Here is a 19249-nt window from a genome sequence, read left to right as displayed (position 1 = left end):
GAAGGTGATAGACACTTGAATGATATCCACAGTTGCTGGTGTTAAGCTCGGAGACTTCAAGGTCGCAGCCGGGGACTGTAAGAAGATTTGCTGTGATGGGGGACCTGGGAGTTCAATCACTCTGTATAGAGACTGTGAACCTTCCTGCAAGTGTAGGAGTTACAAACTCAAGAAAGTTGAGCCAAACTGCATGAATATTTGCCCCCAAGTGTGTTCAGGTGAGCCAAAGTACTATGGGAGATTAGATAAAGAAATGATACGTAAAGGATCAAACACTATATTTTCAGTTTAAGAATGCCCTCGCCCGTGTGTTGGGATCGGATTTAATAACCAGCCCCGATCCGTGTTAGTAGGAACAATGGATTTGGATTTGGAATTGATATGAATGTCCCCGGGACAGGTACCGGACATCATTAAGGATAAGATCCGCATTACACAATGGGATTGGGTAAAAATACACTGTGTCTTGATCGTACAATTATGAAAAGTGTAGTAATAGCGAAGTGCGCGCAAAACCATATATGGCACAAGACTGTTATTCTATGCGCACGCATGAACTTCATTTCATGAAATTTCTTTTAAAAAGACCTCAAATTCTATCAAAACCCTGTAACAACCTCTTATCTGGGCAGATCAAAGTCATGGTACGGCTAACTTACAGATCGAGCTCTAAAACAATCTCTGGGCTGATCTTAGTCAGGGCACGGGCTAACTCACTGATCGAACCCTTAAACAACCTCTGGGCTGATCTTAGTCAGGGCACGGCTAACTCACTGATCAAACCCTTAAACAACCTCTGGGCTGATCTAAGTCAGGGCACGGCTAACTCACTGATCAAACCCTTAAACAACCTCTGGGTTGATCTAAGTCAGGGCACGGCTAACTTACAGATCAAATCCTTAAACAACCTCTGGGCTGATCTAAGTCAGGGCATGGCTAACTCACAGATTGAATTGGAACTTAGTTTGTTAGGTTTTGCGGGAACCCGGAGAAAAACCCTCGACCTAACAAACTCCACTCACGGGATGTATATATATTTTTTTTACAGGGGTGACCATGTGCAAGATTTCTTTTCTTGTATTGTTGTTTGGCGTATCTATGAATTGGTAAGAATTATATACTTTTCTATCAAACGTTTCTTTATTTGCCCTAAATTAGTTGGTGTTGAGAATCGTGACAATCCTACTAACAGCACGTGCACGGCACGGCAAGGTAACACTGACAATAAAATGGCTTGCAACGTATGTGTTTTATTTGCCCTAAATTAGTTCGTGTTTAGAATCTTGACAATCCTACAAACAGCACGTACACGGCACGGCAAGGTAACACTACGCTGACACTAAAATGGCTTGCAACGTATGTGTTTTATTTGCCCTAAATTAGTTCGTGTTGAGAATCTTGACAATCCTACAAACAGCACGTACACGGCACGGCACGGCACGGCACGGCAAGGTAACACTACACTGACACTAAAATGGCTTGCGACGTATGTGTTTTATTTGCCCTAAATCATAGTTCGTGTTGAGAATCGTGACAATCCTACTAACAGCACGTACACGGCACGGCAAGGTAACACTGACACTAGTGGCTTGCGACGTATGTATTTTATAAATCATAGTTCGTGTCGAGAATCTTGACAATCCTCACAAACCAGCACGTGCACGGCACGGGAACACTAACACTAAGATGGCTTGCGAAGTATGTATTTTGTTGTTGATATTTTTTGTTGATTGTCTTTCATCCTTCCTTTCAATTCAACACCATGAGTGATCATACCTCGATGACTGACGATGGGCTATCTCACCAGGGGGAGGGGTGTATTCATACTCACTTCATTCTCAACCATTTTCTTTTCCATCTGACTTGGTGTTCGCAGGTTTCTGAAGTAAAACACTAGCAGTAGCAAATGGAGGGGCAAAAAAACTAAAGACGAAACCGTTGAATAGTACATAACCAAGCTTTTTCGCTATTTATCATTTCTCTATTCTCAGTTGTGATGACAAAGTAGTACTTTGTGGCCTCAAGGTCGCTTTAAGTAATAGATTTTTTGTCCTCGAAACTCCCATTAGATGAAATGCACGCATAACTCTAGTTTAGATAGTATACTGTAGCTCCAAAAACCTCAGTTAAAATCAGCATCTTCGTCTCTGATCCCCAAGCAGTCATATTGTTTTGATGGTCACGTGAAAAGCAGCCATTTTGTTTCGATGATCACGTGATCAAAATCTCTAGAAATCTTGGAGATTTTGATTACGTGATCCCAGCCAAAACCAGGGTCTTCTTCACGACGACCACCATATTGAATCGGAGTCGGCCGAGAGGATCCTGGGGACGAGGTTGTTTTTCTCCTTTCTCTTTCCGCATGTCTACTCTCCTCAGTCTTCCCCTTCTCTTCTTAACCACAGCGATTATAAGCGCATATTAAAAAGATGAGAGAAGGCCGGGTTAGATGTCAGAAGTAACTGCGAACGAGCATAGGCAGATAATTTCTAACATGTCTTGGAAGAACCGTTGTATCTTTTACTGCTTGCTTGTTGTCTTCACGATAGACCTTACAGAAGGTAAGAAAATTACGTAGTTCCAAAATTTCTAAAAAGTAAAATAAGCTGTAAAGTAAGCACACATTTTCTGAAATTGAAATAAGTAAAAACTTTTCTTCACACATCGCGCAAAGCTCTTCCGTTTATTGGTTATATGTTAATGATGGCGAGCTGCGTTTTCTCGTCTTAAACTATAGATGATAATCGATATACGTACTCCACTGAAATAATTTCCCTAGCGAGTATGTGATTGAGGTTCTTTTGGCCCTTATAGTACACTCAACAAAATTACTCGACTCTGATTGGTCGAGAGGAGTACAATTATAGCGTTAATTGTACTCCGTAGGAGTACCGAATTAAGTCGCTATGGCAACACGGCCAAAACAATGTCAAAACAATTATTTTCAATCATTTTGTACTTAAAAAGCATAAATAAAATTTTAAAGCCGTAAGAACTAATCTTTTTTATGCATTTCAGTTGCACGATGGACTGGAAATCGGCCGCCAACGATGAACGGCGTCGCTTCGCATTTTTTACTGAAATTTTGTTGAGTGAACTATAAACAAAAAATCGCACGATCTTCTCGTACAATTTGGAATTAATAGACACTCGTAATGTTTTGAAAGTTCTTTAATTGTACTCGCCTCAGGGCTCGTGCAATTACAAGAACTTTCAAAACATTACTCGTGTCTATTAATTTCCAAATTGTACTCGAGATCGTGCGATTTCCTATACTAATACTCGATTCATTATTTCATTTACACTATGCAGTTGGTCGAGGAACTAATTGTCTCCCAACCTTATGTAGAAACAAGCGCGAGACACAGAGAATAATCTTTAATAGTCACAAGATAGCTATAGCTTATTCGTTGTTTAGAGTGAAGCCGTTTAATATCTATTTGACTATAGTTTAGCGACTTCACTCTACTTGTAAGCTTACTAGTGCAGGAAGCACAGCAGTCGTACATGTTAACTCGATTGAAAACAATATGTACGACCGCAATCAAGATCCATTAATGCATACAAAGCAAAGTCCACTTTAATGATTTGATTCGTTTGGATCTCAAGTTTTGACACTTTTGGGTTCTAGTATCATGTCAGGTTTGTAGTTCAAATATGCATAGAGTACAGTGTAAACACGAAGAAAAGAAAGACAGATTATAATACCTTTGGCATCTTGATTTTCCGTCAAGGGAGAAACAGCAAAGGAATCGAAACGAGCTACAAATTTTTGACTAAATTGCCGAGATATGAAAAATTAAAATGGAAAGGTTGCCATTTCCTAGAATACGCTTGGTCTTTGTCCAGACATATATCGGTGTGCCGTCGGGACAAAGATCAAGAGTAATCTTGTCCGCTCAACATAGTGCATTTAGAACATAAACTTTCTAATCTCTTGAAAATATTTATATATGTATTTTGGAGTTGCATTAATTCGCATTGATAACATGGATAGCTAGACGAAAACAAACACTGGAAGCGAAAACTAAGAAATATGAATCAAGGAAATGACGCATTACCTGAAATGGAAAAACATTGTTATTCTAATTGTAAAAGAGGTATTAACGTATCTATTTAAGGCACAGACACACGGGGCAACACTGCGCGCAACATCGCAGGCAATGTTACTGAAGTAGGATAGTTTTCTACTTCAGCAACGTTGCGTGCAGCTAATTGCGTCGTGTGTCATGGCTCGCAACATCGATTGCATGCAACATTGCGCGCAATGTTGCACTAGAGCCTTCATATTTTTCTTTACTAGAAATGGAGGTTTTCGGCTAAAGGGACTAAAAAACTAGCTAATGTACTAAAAAAAACAAATGGAATGTATGATACTTAAAAACCTCTGAAACTTACCAGGGGAAGGCTAACTATCGATATATCAGATCAAATTGAAATTGAGGAACTGAAGAACCCAGAGAAAAACCTTTGAATTAAGGGAGGCTCCTAAAATTCTGCTCACATGTGATGTTAAGAAATCGAAACCCCAGAGGCGAGAGGTGAGTGGCACTGCGGCTACGCCAACCTTGAAGTGCGCTTTCGATGGTAATGAGCCAAAATGAATTGCTTGCTTGATGAGAGTATACTTGCGAAAGGACAGACGCCCAGTATATGAGTAACAGGTAATATTTATAGTGACTGACACAATATCTGACAAAAACAAGCAATAGGTAAGCAATAGGCAACCGTTAAAATAGAAGTGACATAAAGTTGGTCGGCACAAAGGTAGCGGAACATATCAGTGAACGAAAAAGAGCTGCTAAATGAATGAGATGATTAATATTTATGCCAGAAGCATACTGTACTTTCTCATAGTGAAATAAGTAAAACAAAAAGGGGAAAATTACGAAAAAAATATTCAAAAGGGTGACAAAACGGGATCGAAGCTGAAAGCGCTAAAATAAGAGAAAATGAAAACGAGTTTAAAAAGATCTTGATACTTTGAACTTTTGAAGTAATTGACTTTTAATTGTTAAGGTGGCTGACTACTTTTCAACATTCGATTGGACTCTATATATTTCTTATTATTTTTCGGAATAATTAGCAATTGTGAATATCGGGGAATATTTACCGAGATGCGAGTCTTTGAGCGGCGAGATAAATATTCTCCATATTCACTGAGCCTGAGGCGAATACCTGTTTTAGCATATACCAACTTGTGTATAGAGTAACTTATTTTTATATACAATAATTCAATAAAAACAAACAAACAGAAACTTTTAGTTTGCGTGACAAATTCACGCAAAACTTTTAGCAAAACTTTTAGGCCATACTTCGTTGCCTTTTTAGTATTGATAGGAATGGCATTTACTTTCATTTTTTCAATTTCCTCATCGGAAATTGTAGCAAAACGATTGCCGGCAGATGCCATTTTGTTGCCGACTCAATATTCCGAGATTCAGAGGTGAATATCGTACAATATTCACCTCCAATTAACCAATGAGCGCGTTTTCTTACGAAGTACAGAAGTTGGTATATGCTAACAGGTAATATCCTATTATTTTTAAAGCTTAAGACAATTCTGTTTTTTAGAACAATGTAAGTAATCGTTCTATTTGTTTTGTGCTCAATTTTTACGATAACTTGCATACCGTAGAACCTAAACAAAAACGTTTTTTTAAAATTGTCTACAATAGTTTATTAAAACAACTTTTACCAGTATTTAATAAATATAGCGTAAGTTACGTGTTCGGAGAATATTACTCATGTTTCTTACTAAGTTTCGGTTTTATGATTTTTTTTTCGTACAAAGCTTGATTTTCGCTATTTTTCTTCGAAAATTGTACAAACGCATTTCATTACGGAGTGATTATCTCAAAAACAAGCTCGGGACACCCCATTTTTCTTTGCATTTTTGGAATCAGCATTAAATTTCAGGTTACAAAAGTTTTAATTTTCAATTTATGTTTATTATTTACCAAGGTAGTCAGCCACCTTAATATCAAAAGAAAAAGCCGTTTTAATTTTGTATTTTAGCGAACACACTTAGGTGTTTATTTAGTTTTAAAGTATTACATTTGCAAAATTAAAAGTGGAACCGATTAAAGATGGATGAAAAGGAAAATTAATTTGATCCGGCATTTTAATTATGATCGACCAATACTACTTTTATGTCAATCTTAGCTCATAAATTCCCTCATTGACCAATTCGGAACTCAGACTAGTGTTTCATTAGAAATAGATCTCTAAAGATTGAAGTCTAATTAGTGATGAGGATTATTTTTTAAAGACTATTAACAATTATTATATCATGGGACAAATTCGTGCGATGAAAAATCTGTCCGAAGTCGGTCAATGTATTTTAGAGATGAAGACTGACATTATTTGCACTTTGGTGACAGTTTTGTTAAGTATGACCGACCTCACCTCAGCTTTTTGTTTGTGTGTTTACCATAGTCGTTGCCTTAGAAAGTTGGTTAAATTAATTTGAGGTGAAAAAACCCACATTTATACAAGATATGTGGACAAACAAGAGACATTTGGGATCGCTCCTCGTTTTATAACTGATGTTCGAACTTCACTACTGCTTTCAAAAATGTTTTCTAGCTTTCTTGCTATCGTTTTTGGGTATCTCGTCCTGATCTTTAATATATATGATGCAAAAGGTAAGAAAAAAGAAAGACTGAATAGTTATTGATAATTTTCAGTAGATAAAATAAGGTGAATGTAGTCATTTTATTAAACTCGGAGGGGAAAAAATGTTAAAAGACACCTGTTTGTAGTTTTTGCTTGCGTTCGCTTCCATTAACTCAATTTTTTTGCTATTACAGACATACATGAATCAACTTTAAACTCGTACCTTTTCTATTACAGAAATACATAGATACAATCAACTTTAAACTCGTACCTTTTCTATTACATACATACATACAATCAACTTTAAACTCGTACCTTTTCTATTACATACATACATACAATCAACTTTAAACTCGTACCTTTTCTATTAAAGACATACATACATACAATCAACTTTAAACTCGTACCTTTTCTATTACATACATACATACAATCAACTTTAAACTCGTACCTTTTCTATTACATACATACATACAATCAACTTTAAACTCGTACCTTTTCTATTACATACATACATACATACAATCAACTTTAAACTCGTACCTTTTCTATTACATACATACATACAATCAACTTTAAACTCGTACCTTTTCTATTAAAGACATACATACATACAATCAACTTTAAACTCGTACCTTTTCTATTACATACATACATACAATCAACTTTAAACTCGTACCTTTTCTATTACATACATACATACAATCAACTTTAAACTCGTACCTTTTCTATTACATACATACATACATACAATCAACTTTAAACTCGTACCTTTTCTATTACATACATACATACAATCAACTTTAAACTCGTACCTTTTCTATTACATACATACATACAATCAACTTTAAACTCGTACCTTTTCTATTACATACATACATACAATCAACTTTAAACTCGTACCTTTTCTATTAACATACATACTTAAACTCTATACATACAATCAACTTTAAACTCGTACCTTTTCTATTACATACATACATACAATCAACTTTAAACTTGTACCTTTTCTATTACATACATACATACAATCAACTTTAAATCCGTACCTTTTCTATTAAAGACATACATGGATACACTCAACTTTAAATCCGTACCTTTTTTATTACAGCCATATACATACATACAATCAACTTAAATCCGTACCTTTCTATTACAGCCATATACATACATACGAACTTATTTATTTAATGTGGGCAGACGAATTAAATGCATGATAACCTGACTGCATGGCTTCCAATTTGACCCACAATTGCCGGGTATTTATTAGACAAACCGGTCCAGCTTTAAATAAAAACTGAATACCTTTTCAAGAGTTCTTCGAAACGAAATCATTCTTCAGTTAAACATCGTTTTCCTACGGTTAAGGACATTTTCTCGACAACTCGATTTTCCTGTTTCCTGCAAGTAATGGATCCGCGTGACCCTGCGTGATCTTTCCCGCCTAATTTTTTAGTTTCATTTTGTTTGTCGGTACGATAAAGTCTATGAAGCTTGAGACATTTTAAAAGAAACTTTGGTATTCGATGCTAATAAAGGATTATGAAATTATCTAAAAATTTAAAGGCAGCAGAGCAATTTTGACCTTCAAATACAGATGTCCGCTCATATTTACTTTTGCCGGGATATGCAACTTCTCATTTTCTGTGTTTTCAGTTTCTGTTCTACCATTAGAAAACGTTTCCGTTCTGATTGATAATTTTACCTTGAAAAGAATAAAATAAGAGATATCTAGAACTGAGATAAAAAATTTTTGTTTGTTCGACAATTGCTTGGCAGCATTTGTGCGTGGTTTAGACCGTTGCCAAAGCAACGGTTTTATTTGATATTTCAACACATTGTAAAATAAAATCGCATTTCTGAGTGTTTTACTAAGTGCTCTATGAGGAGTTTCATATGGTTTTGCAAACATTTTAGGCTAGAATTTTATTGGAAATATCTTTACTGGTGTGAAACAATGCTTAATATCGTTTGGTTATACCAATATGACTTCCCTCTTATTCTCTCCTCTCTCTCACACACACTCATTGCTTGCTTTCTGGCTCGCGGTTTGCGTGAGCTTTTTCTCCTCTTAGCTACACAGCTCAAATTTTTGTCTTAGCTTTAGTATCATATAACCCACTTTTCCTCTTCCAGTTTGACACTATCAATTCCTTTTGTTCAATGTTTTCCCACATTAATCAACCATTACTAGATGCATTACTTTATTGCCTTAAGAAATTGTTCCATCAATTCCATAGAAACCATTTCAATTTTCAGGCCCAAAGGTCTATTTAAGTTACACTCTAATTCTATGCCAGCCATCATCACACGACTGTATTCTGACTTATTTAACATCAAATCTACTTTGCGCGCGTTTCCAGCTTTTCGTTTAAAAAGCCGAACTAAGGACAGTAAATGTTTCGATTACGCCGGGTGATTACGGCGAGCCGAGTACATTTAAAACGAAAATCTAGATATTTTACGTACACTACAAAGGTATCCGACTATGATCTCGAAGCGGGACACAGGATAATAATACAAGAATAAAAAGAAAGGAAAAATAATTGATAATATTCCATCTTTCTTTTGTGAAAAGCAGGAAAAAATTTCTTCCTAATTTGACAGCAATTACCAGCTTTCAATACTTTTTGGATTTAATGTTAATGAAAATGCTCTTCAAATTTTTTGTCAAGCATTCGTTTTATAGGAAATTGAAATAATGCTTGCAAAAAAAGGCGCCGAAATTTTTATTGTTTAGTAATTAAAAAACGGACTGTTCTTTGCTTTTCGTATAAGTTTTTTTTGGTGGGTACATTTATATTTCTATTCAAACGATGATCCCCACGCGTTGGAATAGAGTAGTATCTTTGCTCTTCATTTGAAATTGTCATTATTCCTGTTGACTTAGACGCAATTCTTTCATCTTTTCAATTCCGGTCTAGTTTTCGTAAAATAAAACTTAAATATACCTAGGTTTTCATTTGAACTTGAGTGTCACTTTTTGACAATTTCATGAGAAGATATTGCATAAGAATGAACATTTTCTTAATTTGGCAGCAATCACCAGCTTTCAATACTTTTGATGATGAGAATTAGAAATAAGAAGTTGAATGAGAATAGGAATAATAGAAATGAAATAACAGAATAAATAATAACAGCAATAGGAAAACGAATGGAATAAGCCGTTTGCATAATGGCGTCATTTTACTCCCACTGCAAAAATGCTTCGCGAATGTTTTTTCTTATTCGATTTGTATTTCCTCATGAGAATAGTAAGACAATTTGTGCTGATTAACTGAACAAAAGAAAGCGTGCAAGGGAGTCTGGTAGTGATAGTAAATGACGCCATAATGCATGTGACCTATAGGAATAGGATTGAAAACTTAAAATGGAACGGGTTTGCACCAGATACGCGCTGTCTTCCTTAGAGTATTTATTAATGGCACATGATCAGTATAGAACACTTTAAGTTCCTTAACGATAGATCGGGTTTTTTTTCTCGATGGAATTTATGGCATTTCGATCACGCGATCTATTACACTTAAGGGGGTTTACACCGAATCGAAATATGACAACAAATTGAACTAACTATTGTTCTAGACTGACTAGCCTCGTTTTCACTTGGAAACACAAAAGCGTTTTCACATGTATGAGAGGCTAGTCAGTCTAGAACAATAGTTATTCAAATTGGTTTCGATTCGGTATATAAATGTAACAAGTAGCGTAAAATAGTACGATTCTTGATTATACATGCATGAACATTTGAAATAATTTTTTACTGCGTCCTATTCAAAATATAAACGAGATCACGACCCAAGTAAAGGGAACGTTGAAGAAATCGATCGAGATAATTTATATGCATGAAGTTTAAGGTCACCGCTCCAAACAGCTGGCACGCTGTTTACATAACACTGACAGCAAAATAACTGCTCACTTCAAAAGCTAGAAATTATTTTTTTCATTTTGGCAAATGTTTTTCGTCTGATGAAGAATGTCAGAGCTAGCCAAAGGTGATATGGTCAAAGTTGCCTGCCGTGGACGAAGCGCTATCGCCTATAAGACAACCTTTTTGGAAAAAGAGATGCACGCACTCACAGGGAAGGCCAAATCTAAATAAAACAGCGGCTAATACAAAGGGAACCCATCTACAGACATTTACCTACACCCTTTCCATACACTAATGTGTTCTCGTTTTAGGACAAGGTTCGACCAATGCAACTTTTGCCACAAGCACTGTTCAAACATCGGTCAGAAGAACGTCAACAGTGGTGAACACAGCTTCTTCTGTGCAGATAACAATATCTCCAACACATGCAAGTACCATCATGCGAAGGTCAACCTCAACAGTAGCATCACCAGTGCCACCAGTGCCGACAGCGCCAACAGTGTCAACAACAAAACTACCACCAACAACACCCCCCTCCAGTAAGTCAACAGCTTTATTAATAAACCTTTCCATATTAACAAATATGACACATGGGGGATAGATAGAGATGGGAAATGGATGCTCATAGTAATGGGGTCCTGATTTGGGAGTATGCTGGCTCACAGACCCAGTATGGGAGATGGATGCTCATAGTAATGGGCTCCTGATCTGAGAGATATGCTGACTCCCAGACCCAGTATGGGAGATGGGTGCTCCTAGTAATGGGCTCCTGATCTGGGAAATATGCTGACTCACAGACCCAGTATGGGAGATGGATGCTCATAGTAATGGGGTCCTGATCTGAGAAATATGCTGACTCACAGACCCAGTATGGGAGATGAATGCTCCTAGTAATGGGGTCCTGATCTGAGAAATATGCTGACTCACAGACCCAGTATGGGAGATGGATGCTCCTAGTAATGGGGTCCTGATCTGAGAAATATGCTGACTCACAGACCCAGTATGGGAGATGGATGCTCCTAGTAATGGGGTCCTGATCTGAGAAATATGCTGACTCACAGACCCAGTATGGGAGATGGATGCTCATAGTAATGGGGTCCTGATCTGGGAAATATGCTGACTCACAGACCCAGTATGGGAGATGGATGCCCATAGTAATGGGGTCCTGATCTGGGAAATATGCTGACTCACAGACCCAGTATGGGAGATGGATGCTCATAGTAATGGGGTCCTGATCTGGGAAATATGCTGACTCACAGACCCAGTATGGAAGATGGATGCTCATAGTAATGGTGTCCTGATCTGGGAAATATGCTGACCCACAGACCCAGTAACAATTTAATTATAACGTATAGAAATCTGTCGACTAATTATAAATATACGAGACATAGCTTTAACTAAAATGTATAACATAACACTGAAAAAGTTGCTTTGTTCTATTGGATGGTATTCATGTGTTCTTTTTCTTTCTCTCTCTTTTTCTTTTCCGTCTTTCTTTCACTAGAGCGCACTTATGGCTTTATTGTTACCTTGGAAAACTTTCCTTGGAAGAAGTATGAGTACGAGAAAGACCCCATGACATCACCTTTTATGGAAAAATACGCTACTTTTGTTACACAAGAGGTACGTACGCTGACATCATGATACCGCATCAAAGGTTTATTAATTCTCTATTGAAATTTAAAAAGAAAGCTGTATTTTGGCTATCTCTGCGCCGCCCCCACCTCCCATCCGCTGTATCCATCCGTAATGAGTAGTCCTCGTAATGAGTAGTCCTCGCAATGAGTAGTCCTCGTAATGAGTAGTCCTCGTAATGAGTAGTCCTCGTAATGAGTAGTCCTCGTAATGAGTAGTCCTCGCAATGAGTAGTTCTCGCAATGAGTAGTCCTCGTAATGAGTAGACCTCGTAATGAGTAGTCCTCGTAATGAGTAGTCCTCGTAATGAGTAGTCCTCGTAATGAGTAGACCTCGCAATGAGTAGACCTCGTAATGAGTAGTTCTCGTAATGAGTAGTCCTCGTAATGAGTAGACCTCGTAATGAGTAGTCCTCGTAATGAGTAGTCCTCGTAATGAGTAGTTCTCGTAATGAGTAGTCCTCGTAATGAGTAGTCCTCGTAATGAGTAGTCCTCGTAATGAGTAGTTCTCGCAATGAGTAGTCCTCGTAATGAGTAGTCCTCGTAATGAGTAGTTCTCGTAATGAGTAGTTCTCGTAATGAGTAGTTCTCGTAATGAGTAGTCCTCGTAATGAGTAGTCCTTGTAATGAGTAGTCCTCGTAATGAGTAGTCCTCGCAATGAGTAGTCCTCGCAATGAGTAGTCCTCGCAATGAGTAGTCCTCGTAATGAGTAGTCCTCGTAATGAGTAGTCCTCGTAATGAGTAGTCCTCGTAATGAGTAGTCCTCGTAATGAGTAGTCCTCGTAATGAGTAGTTCTCGTAATGAGTAGACCTCGTAATGAGTAGTTCTCGCAATGAGTAGTCCTCGTAATGAGTAGTCCTCGTAATGAGTAGTCCTCGTAATGAGTAGTCCTCGTAATGAGTAGTTCTCGTAATGAGTAGTCCTCGTAATGAGTAGTCCTCGTAATGAGTAGTTCTCGCAATGAGTAGTCCTCGTAATGAGTAGTCCTCGTAATGAGTAGTTCTCGCAATGAGTAGTCCTCGTAATGAGTAGTCCTCGCAATGAGGAGTCCTCGCAGCTCTTCCAGTGTTGTCACGCAAAGTTTCTATGGTAGCGGCTTGGTGGTAGTCTAGCAAATGAGTCTTTCGTCCTTTTATAGACAAAACTCCTAGTATCTCCGAAACATGAATTTTGAACCAGTGAACTTTTATAAAAGCTTTGAAAGAGTAAACATTGTCAAGCCCGGGAATGCGTCATTGTGTCAGCAATGAAGGGTTTAGATCTTTAAGCAGTGCCATTTTAGTTCTAAATTTTAAAATTTGTTCTTTTATTGATTTGCTAGATGAGAGCTCTTTTTATAAATGGGAGCTTTCCTGAGCTAAAGGCAGTGAAAATTGCAGAGAATCCAGATGAAATGCGCGGCAATGATGCAGGAAAGGTCAGGACCAAATTCCTAGCGACGTTTGATGCGGTTCCGCCGCAAGGCTCCAAAGAACCAGAAATGTATTTCAGGCTAAATAATTTTCAAAAGGGCTCGAAATACGAATATTATGCCGTCCCTTCGTCTATTAAAGTGGAGGAAAACGTGCAAGGTAATTTAGCATTATTTAATAAATAGGGTAGGATAGGGATGCGATGCGATGCGATGCGATGCGATGCGATGCGATGCGATGGGATGCGATGGGATAGGGATGGGATGGGATGGGATGGGATGGGATAGGGATGGGATGGGATGGGATGGGATGGGATGGGACGGAATAGGGATGGGATGCGATGCGATGGGATGCGATGGGATGCGATGGGATGCGATGGGATGCGATGGGATGCGATGGGATGCGATGGGATGCGATGGGATGCGATGGGATGCGATGGGATGCGATGGGATGCGATGGGATGCGATGCGATGCGATGCGATGCGATGGGATGCGATGCGATGCGATGCGATGCGATGCGATGCGATGCGATGAGCGATGAGCGATGGGCCATAAGCGACATGCAGCAAGTTAGACGAGTTGCTGCAAAAAAAGAAACGAATGCTGCAATAGAAAGGATCTTACTGCGTGTTAGAGTTGCTGCATTTCGCGCCAAGTTTTCCGTTTGGGACTGATTTCTAGAAAAGCTTTCTTAAATTTTCGACGATTTCTCGACTTAAACGAATTCTAATCAAATTGTATCCTATTTTTGTAAAGAAACTTCAAGGAATTCTCCTTTATAATATGAACGACTCTTTTCTTGGCACACGGAATAAATACCAGCAGTTTTCAATTTCCAACTACTTCTTAACTTAAACAAACTCTAATAATCATTTGAAAGTGTTCTATTTTTTTTGTAGAGAAGCGATTCAAGCGATTCTCCTCAGCAGCTTAATAGATTTCAATTTCACGTCGGTGCACCTGTTTGTCTTCTTTCGGTATAGAATATGAACGACTCTTTTCGTGAAACTTAGAAAAAAATTATTATCATTACATTGTTTCTTGTCAAAATTACCTGATCCACCCCCCTGATTCCTCCTAAGTCTTCCAACCCCTCCCCCACCCCCCGGAGATAAATAATGACCCATTCCTCACACTGTTGTGCATGATGCTAAGTCCAGGAATAATAGAATCAGAGATCCATGCAGAGGCAACACGCAAGCGCACGCCTGCCACGACGTCTTTGATTTCCTCCTGTAAATCGTTTAGGTGTGGATTTTGGAAACTGGACCTTAAAAGGTGAAATACCTGAGTCTTGCTGCGGAGAAAGCGTCTATCAAACCCGCACGTGCAACGGATCAGGTGCAGACTCCTGTGATGGGCTGCACCTTAACCGTACACTCCCATGCCACTTGAAGTACCCTATCACATGTAGTGGAAAAGGTTGGTATCTTCCAGTTCCGGTTTAAGTAATATATCAAGCACGGAAAAGAGTTTTACATCCTAATTTCAAACACCAGGAAGTGAGTTCAAACAATTGAAAGGAGGCGGAGCCGACACGAGTGAAAAACGTCTGCGCATGCTCTGAATCCGTATGTAAATTAGTCAAAACATATGTAAATTTGACTATCAAACATTCCTGAGTAATTGGACTTCACCAAATGCCAAAACTTAGTGTCCAAGGCTTGAAACTTAAGGCTAATTCTTTCATATTGTGTTTGTTAATATAGCATCTTAGTCTGACAAAAATATACTCGCGAACGTTTTTGTATACTCGGAGAAAACAAACATTTATTTTCTCACTCAAACTCTTCAAAAATATTAGAAAACGTGCTGAAATGCACGCATGCGCAAACGTTTTTCTCTTTTCTCGGCGAAGTTTTTTGAACCAACTTGGAGGTGTTTGGAAAGAGGATGAAACAATCTTCCAAGTGCTTGATATGGCTTCTCGAACGATTAATGATACTTGGAGAAGTCCAAAGCATAGGTTGCACAAATGTTATGCTAATTAAGAACACATTTTCTTCTCGCTACTGATTTTCTTTATTTTGTCCTCATGAATTAATCAATGAGTTTTAGAATTCTCGTGCAATGTGCATACGGAAGTAGACTGACACCAGTGAAACACCAAAAAAAATACACTAGTTCCCCATTCCTTTATCTTTTTCCTTATTGCATAATAATGCGATGAAATTTTCAGATTTCTGTTTCATAGTAAATCATTGGACCATCATCTCTCAAACGAAGTTTGTTAATTTTACTCTCATTTTCTTTCAAAAATAAGTTGTCTTTTTTATTTGCATGGAAAATTTCTATTCATTGCATGATGGTAGACATTAAAAAGAAATATCAGCCCAAAGCTCAGTCGATAGTTAATCATGACTGAATTCAATGTGAAAAGTTTACAAAGTTTTGAAATCTGTCAAAACTAAATGAATAAAATAAAGATACATAGTTGAGAAAGGGCCGTGCTTCCCACCCACCCTCCCTCCCCCCATTAATTTGTTTCTCGACTTATTACATTTTAAATTTTCAGAGAGGAAATTTTCATTCAACATTACCTTGGGAAATGTTTGGAAAGATGGGTATGAAGACTTAAGTTCTATGGAGTCTAAAGAGCTCGTTAGGAAACTAACCATGGGAGAGGGGAGCTTGCTGGAAGAGGTAACGAGATCCATATATTGCTCTTTTTTGTTTCACAGTTGTTGATTTTATGTTTACGCTTTTAATATCATGGCAGTTTTAGGATATCCAGGACTAAGGACCACTGTAACCTCTTTTCAGGCCCAAGGGGAGGGGGGAGGGGGAGGGGCGGAGAGGAAAGGCGTGAGAGCTAGAAAAGCCGAGAAACTTAGGTTACATCTAATGCTGTCTTAACTTCTTAAATCTTTCTCTTCATAAAGGTTGAAAATATTTTCAAAAACAGCAGTACTGGTTATAAAAAAGTGGATTCCAATTCGTTCAAAATGTCACAAGACAATGGCAAAGTTCGCGTTTCCTTTACTGTATTGTTTAGCGAACCTCCATCTAATCCAGACGATCCCGAGGCCGTATTTCGATTCAAAACTGATGATGGAAAAATTGGTAACTTTGAAATCGATACAAAGTCTATACAGATCGAAGAAAGTGTTCCTGGTGAGTGAAACGCTTTTCATTTTTGTTCTTTTGATGATCATGAGATATATTGAGTTCATTTACCCTAATAATTTTTTCTTCTATTTTATTTTCCTATATTTCATTTTCATTTTGTCATTGTTTCGTAAAGGATTCACTTTTGAACCGTGGACTAACAAGAACCAGGATGATTGCAATAAATGCTGTGGTGGTCAACTCCAACAAACCAGGACCTGTCAATCGAAAATGGGCCGGTGTCCAGATGCACAGCTGACACGATCCATTAGGTGTAACCATGTCTGTGAGGAGGTCAAGTGTGCAGGTAAATATGATGATGATAATGATGATGATGACAATGATGACAATGATGATGATGATGATGATGACAATGATGATGATGATGATGACAATGATGTTGATGATGATGACAATGATGATGATGACAATGATGACAATGATGATGATGATGATGATGACAATGATGATGATGATGATGACAATGATGTTGATGATGATGACAATGATGATGATGACAATAATGATGATGACAATGATGATGATGATGATGACAATGATGATGATGATGATGACAATGATGATGATTACAATGATGATGATGATGATGACAATGATGATGATGTTGATGATGATGACAATAACGATGCCGGATTGATGACGATGATGGGTAATATAATGTACGATAATGATGATGGCTGTGATGACTGCTGACGTTGCTGCAGCTGGCGTAACCATGATGATGATGTTTAATTGATGATGACTTTTGGTATAATGATTTTATTATTAATTGATAATTATAAAGAAGATGATTTGTTGATGATGGTGATGATGGTGATAATGATGGTAGAAAGTATATGATGATGAATGCATTTCAACCCCTCTCTCATACAATACCCTTAAAGGCAGAGCACTGATAGACTGAAGTGGTAAAGAGCACGCAGTCGCTTACCGCGGATAGAAGATGAACTATATCTGACGAAGCAGCTTTACGCTGCATAGGCGAACTCAATCTATATCTTCAAATTCAATTAATCAATGTTTCAGATTCTTCCAAGACTGTTCCATATGTTTTGGGGATACTCATTTGCATTTTTGCTTCGTCTTTCGCCTGGTAAGTGTATGTGCGATTGTGGTGAGTAAAATGAACGGAGAGGAGTCTCTGATGAGAAAAAACCCAGACGGACATAAGGAGGAATGAAGAAGAAGAGAAGAAGAAGGACAACGAAATAACTCAACAAAGTTAATTACTATCAACTTAAACGATCAAAACTATTTGGAAAACGAAAGTTGTTTATGTTGTCCATTAAGAGAAAGAAGAAGAAAAAGGAAGGAAGGAAGGAAGGAAGGAAGGAAGGAAGGAAGGAAGGAAGGAAAGAAGGAAGGAAGAAGGAACATGAACATGTATACACTTATTTCAATAAAGTTAGTCACCTGAAATGCTACAAAGCTGAGACCAACAAGGATTATGGGTAGTTACATTTTACATGTTTCAACCGCTTTGATAACTGTTGATGGATTTTAGATCTTTTACCAGTTACAGTCTCACCTCTTCTGAGCATCCTCAAGCTGCAAATCGTATCAAAAGCTTTACTTGTTTGATATTAAAAGCTTCCCATGATCCTCAGTGATCTCAGCTTTCTAGGTTTTTTGGTGACAAACTTTATCGAAACAAGTGTATATCGGAATAAGAATAAGAAGAAAAAACCTACATCACTCTATTTAACTTTATTTCGTTTCTTTATAGGCTTTGAGCAAAACTTCTCGCGTCAAGAGGACAGTACACATGCATTACACTAACACTATTGGTATTTATTAGCTTAACTTATTATAGGTGAACGACTCAGATGAGCGACTGCTCGCATTTTGTCATGCTTAGTTTAGTGAAAAATTTACGCAGAGTTTAAAAATGTTATTCCTTTTGCACATTCTTAATTTAGAAAATCGTGAGGGAAAAGTACAAACAGTAGGAATTACGAGTGTGCTAAAGTGGAGATCAATTAGGACCTCATTACCTTGGGTGTAATGCTTTCCTATTTCAGACCACATGTCATTCCTTAGAGTATAATTTCTTTGTTTAATGGTTGCGCATGAGAAGACACATGAATATGAATACAGCACAAACAAAGAATCTTGTTCTCAAGTGGATATGACACGTGGTCTGAAATGGAGAAATATAACGCCCAAGGTAATAAAGAGATCTTTTTCACATCATCCAACCAGAGAGCAAAGACATTTTTTAGTTGCGCTATGGATGTTCCCTCGTTCAGACTTATAGAGCTTTTAAGTTGTAACATATTTCCGGGTCGAGCTGCTCATAAAAACAGCTAAAATAAAGTGAAAAAAGTTTACTATGATTTAACCTTAACAACTAGATTTAGAACTGTAATCATCAAACCCTGTCATGAAAAAAGTAGGGCAAAACTTTATAAAACTGCTTTTTTTTTTTGGACCCGGTAGTCGTTCACTATTGACGTCAAACTTAAAAGCGTATATTGCTTGTACGAGTAACTGACGTGATTTATTTTTCATGTTAATTATATTATTTTTATTTATTTATTTTTAACCTTGTTAAGCTTCAAATAAACTACAGAAAATATCTTAAA

General features: G+C 37.6%; 2 protein-coding genes across 3 annotated transcripts in view; both read left to right on the top strand.

Moving 5' to 3' along the window:
- LOC116299067 (uncharacterized) overlaps positions 1 to 2667 on the top strand; it is a 15068-nt gene extending 12401 nt beyond the window's left edge. Inside the window, exons 6-8 of the mRNA XM_089034429.1 lie at positions 33 to 218; positions 1049 to 1106; positions 1877 to 2667. Of these exons, the coding sequence (XP_088890555.1) occupies positions 33 to 218; positions 1049 to 1106; positions 1877 to 1889 (257 nt within the window). The 3' untranslated portion in view covers positions 1890 to 2667. The remainder of the gene's footprint in view (positions 1 to 32; positions 219 to 1048; positions 1107 to 1876) is intronic.
- LOC116299068 (uncharacterized) lies at positions 1780 to 19249 on the top strand. 2 transcript variants are annotated; one of them, XM_089034424.1, is made up of 10 exons: positions 1780 to 2561; positions 10798 to 11025; positions 11991 to 12109; positions 13445 to 13694; positions 14784 to 14957; positions 16051 to 16178; positions 16418 to 16649; positions 16780 to 16950; positions 17691 to 17757; positions 18391 to 19249. In XM_089034424.1, the coding sequence occupies exons 1-10, from the start codon at positions 2450 to 2452 to the stop codon at positions 18395 to 18397; spliced, it is 1488 nt and encodes a 495-aa protein (XP_088890550.1). In that variant the 5' UTR covers positions 1780 to 2449; the 3' UTR covers positions 18398 to 19249. The 2 variants fall into 2 exon arrangements, with proteins under 2 accessions (XP_088890550.1, XP_088890551.1); XM_089034425.1 differs by lacking the exon at positions 1780 to 2561 and adding an exon at positions 6292 to 6647.

This window comes from Actinia tenebrosa, unplaced genomic scaffold (assembly GCF_029948245.1).
Source record: "Actinia tenebrosa isolate PJP-AT-01 unplaced genomic scaffold, QUT_ActTen_1.0 PGA_scaffold2__45_contigs__length_23673736, whole genome shotgun sequence".
NCBI lineage: Eukaryota > Metazoa > Cnidaria > Anthozoa > Actiniaria > Actiniidae > Actinia > Actinia tenebrosa.
This window is presented reverse-complemented; position numbering and strand designations above follow the sequence as displayed.